We start from the raw sequence: 10,130 nt of genomic DNA on the forward strand, positions 1-10,130 counted from the left end.
CAGGTTGTTAAGTTCTAATTTTAAGCTTTAACTCTGTGATAGTATTTTTATAGAAATTTACCTTAGAAGTTATATAGGAGTAGTAGTAATTAGTATCTCTATTTTGACTTTATTTCCAATTAAGTTATAATTTATTTTTCTCATCATCGTCAAACATGAATAAAATAGTAGATTTTTAGAATAAAGAGGTAATTTATTTTTTCGAGTCCTTAATAAGGAAAATTCTAATTTTTTATATGTGGTGGCAATACTTTTTGTCTTCTGAATAAATGCCTGAACAGTGCATATTTAAAATTGTTGGCTCCTGAAAGAATGATGAACAAGAGAAATGTTATTGATGATCTGAAAAATCATGAAATTGATTCTTGAAGCAAGAAAAAGTAGTGAAAAACAAGCTTGCGAAAAAAAAAGTGAAAAAAAAAACAATTTACAAGGAATCATTGGATAAAGAAAAAAAAAGAAAAAGCCAATAGCCCTTAAAACCAAAAGGCAAGGGTAAAAAGGATCCAAGGGTTTGAGTATCAATGGATAGGAGGGCCCAAGGAAATAAATCCAGGCCTAAGCGGCTAAATCAAGCTGTCCCTAACCATGTGCTTGTAGCATGCAGGTCCAAGTGAAAAGCTTGAGACTGAGTGGTTAAAGTCGTGATCTAAAGCTAAAGAGTGTGCTTAAGAACTCTGGACACCTCTAACTGGGGACTCTAGCAAAGCTGAGTCACAATCTGAAAAGGTTCACCTAGTTACGTGTCTGTGGCATTTATGTATCCGGTGGTAATATTGGAAAACAAAATGCTTAGGTTCACGGCCAAGACTCAATAAGTAGCTGTGTTCAAGAATCAACATACTAAACTAGGAGAGTCAATAATACTATCTGAATTCTGAGTTCCTATGGATGCCAACCATTCTGAATTTCAAAGGATAAAGTGAGATGCCAAAACTGTTCAGAAGCAAAAAGCTACAAGCCCCGCTCATCTTATAAGAATCTGAGCTTCACTTAAAACTCTGAGATATTATTGCTTCTTAATTTCTTTTCATCCTATTTTATTTATCTAGTTGCTTGAGGACAAGCAACAGTTTAAGTTTGGTGTTGTGATGAGCGGATATTTTATACGCTTTTTGGGGGTAATTTCATGTAGATTTTAGTATGTTTTAATTAATTTTTAGTAGAATATTAATAGTTTTTAGGCAAAAATCATATTTTTGGACTTTACTATGAGATGTTTTCATTAGTTTTTATGTTAAATTCATATTTCTGGACTTTACTATGAGTTTGTGTATTTTTCTGTGATTTCAGGTATTTTCTGGCTGAAATTGAGGGAGCTGAGCAAAAATCTGAGTTAGGCTGAAAAAGGACTGCTGATGCTGTTGGATCCTGACCTCCCTGCACTCGGAATGGATTTTTTGGAGCTACAGGAGTCCAATTGGCGCGCTCTCAATGGAGTTGGAAAGTAGACATCCAGGGCTTTCCAGCAATATATAATAGTCCATACTTTACGTGAAGATAGACGACGTAACTTGGCGTTGAACGCCAAGTACATGCTGCTGTCTGGAGTTAAACGCCAGAAAAACGTCATGATCCGGAGTTGAACGCCCAAAACACGTCATAACTTGGAGTTTAACTCCAAGAAAGGCCTCTACTCGTGGATAGCTTTAGTCTCAGCCCCAGCACACACTAAGTGGGCCCCAGAAGTGGATTTCTACACCAATTATCTTAGTTTACTCATATTCTGTAAACCTAGGTTACTAGTTTACTATTTAAACAACTTTTAGAGACTTATCTTGTACCTCATGACATTTTCAGATCCGAATTACATACTTTTTGACGGCATGAGTCTCTAAACTCCATTGTTGGGGGTGAGGAGCTCTGCAGCGTCTCGATGATTTAATTCCAATTTGATTGAGAACCGACAGATGATTAGCCGTGCTGTGACAGAGCATAGGAACGTTTTCACTGAGAGGATGGGAAGTATCCATTGACAACGGTGACACCCTACATAGAGCTTGCCATGGAAGGGACTTTGCGTGTGTTGAAGGATTTCAAGGAAGAGTTGAAGTCAGAGGACAAAGCATCTCCAGAACTCCAACATATTTCTCATTACTGCACAACAAGTAACGCTATTATTCTCTTTTATTTATCCAATAATTTTAAATACTTTGACTTCTTACAATTAAATCCAAATAATCTTATTGGCTTCCTGACTAAGATTAATAAAATAAACATTGATTGCTTCAAACCAATAATCTCCGTGGGATCGACCCTTACTCACGTAAGGTATTACTTGGACGACCCAGTGCACTTGCTGGTTAGTTGTGCGGATTACAAATTCGTGCACCAGTGGTCAACAAAGGAAGCTTATGTTCTATACTCCTATTCCTGTTTTTATATCAGAGTGGAACATTTGATGGCCTGGATTAGAATGTACTAATAAGTAATAACTGCATTGTCATCATTTGGTAGTGCATTCTAATATAATAGCTAAACTAATAAGTAGTACAACATCCATATGGTTTATCTCCTTTGGTAGGAAAGTAACCAGAGTTGCATGTCATTTGGTAGTGCATTCTAATATAATAGCTAAACTAAGCCTTGTATTCAGTGGGATCAACTATGTAGATAGCACGATGCCATTGTACTTTGTATAAACTTATGTCTGTGTTTACCTAGTTATATTTAAAAGGAAATGAAAGCAAACCCAGTTTAATAACAAAAAATATAAACAAAAAAAATATAAAAAGGAAATGGAAGAGGGTCATTAATGTATATGTTATCCATTAGGCATTAGCATATATATTGTATATATTGTGAACATCAACATTTTGAACACCCTTGGAATCAGTTTCAAAGTATATGTATATATTGTTTGAACTTGGCTTTGTGCTTGATAACTTTGCTTTGTTGAAGTATTTAATAATTAGATTTTATGCCTTCTTATTCAGAATGAGGTAGCCGCTCGTGATGTTCCCATGTCAGAGTCTGTAGAGCATTCGACTTCTACATTACCTCCTCTCTCAACCACATCATCCAAACATAAAAATTGATCAACAGTTTGGGACCACTTCAAGAGAATATCTGATGATGAAAATAAGGCTCAACGTCAACACTGTTTGAAAGTGATCAAGTGTCAAAATGGAACAAGTGCAATGAGATCACATTTAAAGATTTGCATAAGCAATCCCAGTTCAGATAGAGGCAAACGACAAAAAATGGGCACATCGCCTAGCCCAGAAGCACAAGTGGGTAGGTTTGATGCAGAATATGCCCGGAAAAAATTGATATCAATATTTGTTCGCGAGGAGCTTCCTTTTTGATTTGTAGAAAGTCAAGGTTTTAAAGAATATTCAGTGGCTCTACAACCATAATTCAACACTCTTTATTCAGCGGCCTTGCAACCAGGATTCAATACTCTTTCACGTTTTACATTGGCACGTGACATCTTGATGCTCTATGAAACAAAGAAGGTTCAACTTCAAAAATACTTTTCCAAATACGGAGGAAGAGTTTGTCTTACAACTGATAACTGGAGTTCGTGTCATAATATGGCAAATATGTGTTTGAATGTTCATTTCATTGATGTGGATTGGAAGTTGCAAAAAGAAAATACTAAATTTTTGCCAAGTCACCGGCCACACGGGAGAGATTATGGCTCAAAATGTTGAAGCTTGCTTGAATAGCTGGAAGTTGAACAAGATCTTGAGTTTGACAATTGATAATGCATCATCTAACGATGTAGGACTTATGTATTTTAAAAAAAGGCTGATTTCTTTGAATATTTCAATTTTGAATGGAGAGTATCTCCATATGCGGTGTTGTGCACATATTTTAAACCTGATTATGAAGGATGGATTGAAGGAGATTGATGATTCGGTCGCCAAAATTTAGGATGTTGTGAAGTATGTTAGATCCTCAAATTCAAGATTAACTAGGTTCAAGGCATGTATTGCACAAGAGAATATTCCACATAAGAGTCTTGTTTGCATAAATGTTGAAACGCGATGGAACTCTACATACTTAATGTTAGTAGCAGCCTTAAAGCATCAGAAGGTATTTGAGCTATTAGAGATGCAAGACAAAAAATTTGTTGAAGAATTAAACAAGGGAAGAGGGGTACCTTCAATTCAAGATTGGGATTATGCTAAGTCCGTCTTACCATTTTTAGAGATGTTTTACGATGCTACACTTCGCATCTCTGGATCCTCTTATGTCACCAGTAACTTGTACATGAAAGAAGTGTTTGCTCTTGGAAGGAGGATTCAACAATATCGTGATGATAATGATTTGAGCATAAGTCTTATGACAAGTAAGATGAAAGAAAAATACAACAAGTATTGGGAAAATGCAAAAACTATTAACATGTTGTTGTTAATTGCTGTAGTTCTAGATCCTTGCCATAAGTTGGATTATGTTGAGTGGTGCCTAGTTAATTCTTTTGGTGTGGAAGTGGGCGGTGAATTGAAGACAAAGTTGTATTCTTGTCTTCATTCACTTTATAATTTATATCAAGGTGCAGAGGAAGGAAACCAAGATGATACCCTCTCCCAACCGAGTGCAAGTGATAAAGCCAAAGACATTTATGATATGGGGTTATATTGCCGATCAACCGGTCACAAATCCAATCTTAAATCTGAACTTGATCATTATTTGAATGAAGACTGTGAGCTAGATGATAAGCCTTTGGATATTCTAGGATGGTGGAAGGTTAACTCGAATCGGTTTTCCATCCTAGCAAATATGGCACGGGACATATTGGCTATACCAGTTTCAACAGTGGCTTCTGAGTTTGCTTTTAGTATGGGAGGAAGAATCATCGATCAATATCGTAGCTTATTGACGCCTAAGATGGTAGAAGCCCTTGTATTTACCGAAGATTGGCTTAAAGGAGACTTATTCTCTTCTCTTGCACCTGAGAATTTCGAAGAGCTTGAAAAGGTCGAGCAAGGTAAATTGAATATTAAATGTTTCTTAAATATATCATATGATTTACTTAGAAAATGTTTTAGGTTAACTTATAATTATAATTTTTTAAAATTTATAATTATAGTTTTTTTGCGTGCAGATTTGATTTTATCAGAGGACATTACTTGTTCAGTGGGTCCAGGTTCAATTACGCTTGAGGATGGCTAGAAAGTCTTGATTGTTTATTTTATAAGTGGTGAAGAGATTAGACTTACTAAGTTAATTGCTGATGGGGGTAGCTTTTCCTAGATGAGAATTTCGGGTTCTTTTCTTTGGTGCTCATTATTTGCTGCTTCTTTTAGTCTTGTAATGTATGATAAACTTGTAAAAAATTTATGTCCACTAATCTATGATGTTATACACCTTGTCTTGTCCACATTTCCAGCTGTAATTCATGAATTTAGGTATTGTTCGCATTTTCCTTTGTGTATGCACTTTGTGCAAGCTGATCTCGAAATGATTCTCATCATTAATCATGATAGATTAAACAGGGAATGCTCTTGGGACCATTCTTTTTCTTTTATCACCCTATTAGCCTACTTTACCAACTATTTTTGTACCCAATATTTAATGTTTCACTTCCATTATCTTTAGTAGGTGTATGTAATAAGTATTGCCACCAAAAACTTAGAAAAGTAATTATAATTTATAATGGAAGGAATTTTATTATTTACAAATGTTACTTGTATTATTTAGAAAGAAAAAAATTTTAGATTAAAAAAACAATTTAAAAGAAAAAAGGTAAAAAATTTGGGTTTTTATATGTAAAAAATTAATTTTTGTATAAAAACCAATTTTTAGTGTAAAAATCAGTTTTTAATATAAAACCCAATTTTCAGCGTTAAAACCAGTTTTTTGATATAAAAACCGGTTTTTTATATAAAAATCAATTTTTCTATATAAAAATCGGTTAATTTTTTAAAACCAGTTTTTGTTTTAATAACCAGTTAAAAATCAATTTTAAATTTTATTAACCAATTAATAACCGATTTTATCATATGAAACCAATTTAGTTAATTAACTAATACTATATTTTTGGTTAACCAAAAAATTAGTTTGGTTTTTGGATTAACCAAACCATGAATACCCCTTCTTGTGATTTATTGAGTAATGGTAAAATGTTTGGGTGTCTTCAACGACGTCAAATCTCTTCTGGATCATGAAACATAGGGGTGTTATCGGTTCGGTTTGGTTCGGTTTTAAACCAAAAACCAACCGAACCGATCTGTTCGGTTTTTACATAATACCAACCAATCGGTTTGCTGTCTGTGCAACAACCGAACCGAACCGAACCAAAAGCGGTTTGGTTCGGTCGGTTTTTCGGTTTTTAAATCCTAACTAATAGAAAATTCATCTTAGTAAAATAATGTTCAAAATAATCAATAAACTGAAATAATATTACATTACATTCAAATTCAACACAATTTCAACTCATTCCAACAACTAAACATAAAACAAACACATTTGTTAAGTCTAAAATTTCCATTTCAATGTATTACTAAACATTTCTGCGGTTCGGTTCGGTTCGGTCTCTACTGAGCCAACCAAAAACCGAACCGAACCGATCGGTTTACTTCAGAAAAAACCAAAAAAACCGATTTTTTTTGGTTTTTATTCGGTTGTTGTAAATTTAACTGGAGGTTAGGTTATATGAGGTTACCAAATAAAAATTAACACAATGTATTCCGTGTCATCAAGTGTCTTGTCTTTCAGTTTTAATCAAATTGGCCACTGCTGAAGCAGTTGTGTTCATTAGTTTTAATTTGTGTAATATTGGCTTCGATATCACGTTGATCGATGTTTCCAGCACATTATTTTTTATCCCAAGGGCCAAATGATTTGGGGGCTTTAGCCTGGATTTGAGTGGATATCTTTGTGAGATAAAAATCCAATTGTAGAGTAAATAGTGTGTGTTGGATAAGACGTTCGATTTAACTTGCCTCCCCCCTTCTTTTTTCAAAACCCCCTTTTCTATTTATTTCTTGATAATAATAAGCTTGTCTGGGGTATGCATTTGTAAAACCTCAATCTTGGTGCTTATTCTAATTGGGTTCAATCTATTCAAGCCTAAAAGGATCAGTATACTGGTCTTAGGTCATGAAAATTTGACAATAGAAATGTCATTGAAACATTTGTGAAATCCTCTTGAAATAGAAACAGACACTTTACAGGTCTAGTTTGATTAATTTCCATTTCTTCCTAACCATTGTTCAGCATGTATATAGGAAGGAGCGAGACACTGGATTGAGGAGTGTAGGTCCGAAGACAAAGAGAGAGCAGCTGCTAAAAGCCACTGCACTTGTCCCACTTCTTTTGATATTCCCGAACGCCTATTCCATGCTCGCAGCGAATCTCTTTGTATTCTGGCACATAAGTGCTGGTATTGAATAGATTTTGGCTGATTATGTTCACCATGAGATGACCCGAAATTATGTCGTGATTGCTTTCAAATTGTTCCTGATAATTGCAATGAAGGATGTGTTCCTAAAATTTGTATTTGTATAATCAGATAACTCACTAAAATTATGCTTGCATTTCTGCATAATATGAGCCCGATGAGGTGTAAATATGAGAAAATCCTTATTTCCAGTTTTCAGTTGGTTATTAGAGGTGAGGCAATATGATAATTTTTTGATTTATAAAGTTAATGAACCACTTTTAGTGTATATTGCTCAAATTTTGGCATCTATGGACTATGGTTACGGTGTCTTTAAAAGTATTGTTAAAATTAAAGTAATATTTTTTTAAAATTTAATGTTATTTTTTAATTTAAAAAATAAAAAATATTATTAAATAAAAAATATATTTTTAATTTTAACAACATTTGTATAGTTATCATAACCAATTAACCAAAGGCACCATAGATACTATTTATATATAGAGGAGGAATTTGTTTACATCAAGTATGAGTTTTGTTGATTTACAATCTCAATTTTAAATTTTATGAAATTTAGCTATAGAGTGAAGTGTTGGAATTTAAAAATTGGTAAAATTTATCTCGTATAAAATGTTATTAAACTGTATAAGTTAACAAAGATTACATTTGGTTTATATATGTTTTTATATTGTAGAAAACTTTTGGAGTAAAGATTCAGAGTGGTTCATTAGTCTTTTGAGAAATTTAATTTTGATGTTATATTGTTATTTAAGGGTTTAAAATTTAGTGAATTTTATTAAACTTTTTCTCAAATAAAAAGTTATTTATATCCTATGATATGTCTAATAATTATTTGATGAAATATATTATATCATCATAGTTAATACTTATTTTTAATTTAACATGAGTTTTGATAACTTAACTAACTCGGGTAATTTTTTTCCAAATTACAAAAGTTATTAGAGGAATTTCTTTGTGTAATTTTTCATTTTTTTCCAAATCACTCATTTATTAATACTTATCATAAAATTGTGAATTTATCTTTATTGTGTTTTGGACAAAAAAAATTATTAATAACAATTCGTAAGTCTAATTGAAGAATCCAACTTAAAAGAATAAGCATTGACTGAAATTAACTTAGTGGCGGGAGTAGAAGAATGGATCAAACTCAGAGTAGCAACAATGTTAATGGCATCAGCCTTATGCGCTCATTTGTTTTACCCTGCACATTCACCCACTTTTTCCTCTCTTTTCGTTTCCTCTTCTAAATTTTTGTTTCCTTTACTTTAATTTTCTGCATCTTTTTTTCAAAAGGCATACCACCTAAAAAAATGACGACTCAATTCACTAACCACAGTAAGTTCAGCTGTTTTTTTTTTTTGGATTTAGGGTTGAACTTATTATTATTAATAAATGAGTGGTTTGGAAAAAAATGAGAGTTATAAAATGGGACTTTTCTAATAACTCTTGTAATTTAGTGACAAAAATAAAAAATATTCATAATGATTTCACAATACTCTGCTAGGATTTAGTAGAGTTTCAAATTTCAAATTTCAACAATTTCAATTCTGTTTGTTCGTAAGGATTAACAATACCAATTTTGTTCATCCATAAAGATCTAGACTATGGCGAAAATTTCTGCTATTAACCATGGCAATACTGTTTACAATTGGCACAATGGAACCATCATTATTTGCACCCGATTAAACCCGGTCTAAATCGAAAATTGAACTGGACCAGATGGCTCGCTGATGTCAGCACGCGCATCACTCAAATAAAAAAAATTATTGAAGTACAGATTAAGTATGAAAGAATAGGCAGCTTTTGTAATTACTGTGGAATGATTGGTCATGAAACCAAGATCTGTAATCTTCAAATTGAAGACTCGGTCAAAGGAGAGTTGAAAGAAGAAAAGTGGGATGCTTGGCTCCGAGCTGAATAAATGGAGAGACGTGCGAAGGAGAAAAAGGAGAACCAGACTCTTAATTCAACAAGTTCAGCTGGTGTTAATAAGGAGTGTGGAGAAAAACCTACCCCAATCAGTCTCTTTAAAAAAATTGCATCCATTTCAGTACACGAAGACAATGCTCGAGTTGGTAAAGACAATAAGGAGGTTTTAAGTGTGATGGGAGAGGCAGCTGCAACTCCATAAAGCAAGGCTCTCTTTAAAAATAAAAAACTTGATGCGAATGAGAATGATATTCACAGCTCTAGCTTAAGAAAATTATCTGACCAAAATTCTCTTCCAATAGAACCATTTTCTTTTGGTGCAGATGGAAGAAAAGGAGGAAACCTAGGAGTGAGGAAAAGAAATATTAAGGAGATAACTAGGAAAAAAACTAATGCTCCAACTAGGGTTGGAAAGAAAAGAAAAGTGTGAGATATAGATGTTGAATCTCCATCAAAGAAGCATTATTTACTGGAATTGACAACTGCTAAAATGGGTGAGGATGCCTCCCATCGAAAAGCACCTGAGGATCCATAAAAATGATCATGTGAAACTGTTGGGGTTTGGAGAAATCCCTGATAGTTCGCAGCATCAAAAGGATGGTTAAGTCCTATTCTCCAGAGGTGTTTTTTTTTGTGAAACTAAAAACATCTCGTTGGTGGAAAAGTTGAGTAGAGAGGTAGGTATGAGTGGTGCACGAAATTGTGATCATCAATGGCGCTATCAACATGGTACGCTCAATTGCAATCTCAACTCTTTATCACAACTTCGCACAACTAACCAGCAAGTGCACTGGGTCGTCCAAGTAATAAACCTTACACGAGTAAGGGTCGATCCCACGGAGATTGTTGG

The 10,130-nt window shown here is 33.7% G+C and overlaps 1 protein-coding gene across 1 annotated transcript in view; it reads left to right on the forward strand.

The window, feature by feature from the left end:
• The window catches only part of LOC107483528 (succinate dehydrogenase subunit 4, mitochondrial-like), a 23,452-nt gene extending 15,886 nt beyond the window's left edge, over positions 1 to 7,566 (forward strand). The window contains 1 exon segment of the mRNA XM_052260460.1: positions 7,179 to 7,566. Within this exon segment, the coding sequence (XP_052116420.1) occupies positions 7,179 to 7,458 (280 nt within the window). The 3' untranslated portion in view covers positions 7,459 to 7,566.
• The last annotated feature ends 2,564 nt before the right edge of the window (positions 7,567 to 10,130 follow it).

Source organism: Arachis duranensis, chromosome 4 (assembly GCF_000817695.3).
Source record: "Arachis duranensis cultivar V14167 chromosome 4, aradu.V14167.gnm2.J7QH, whole genome shotgun sequence".
NCBI lineage: Eukaryota > Viridiplantae > Streptophyta > Magnoliopsida > Fabales > Fabaceae > Arachis > Arachis duranensis.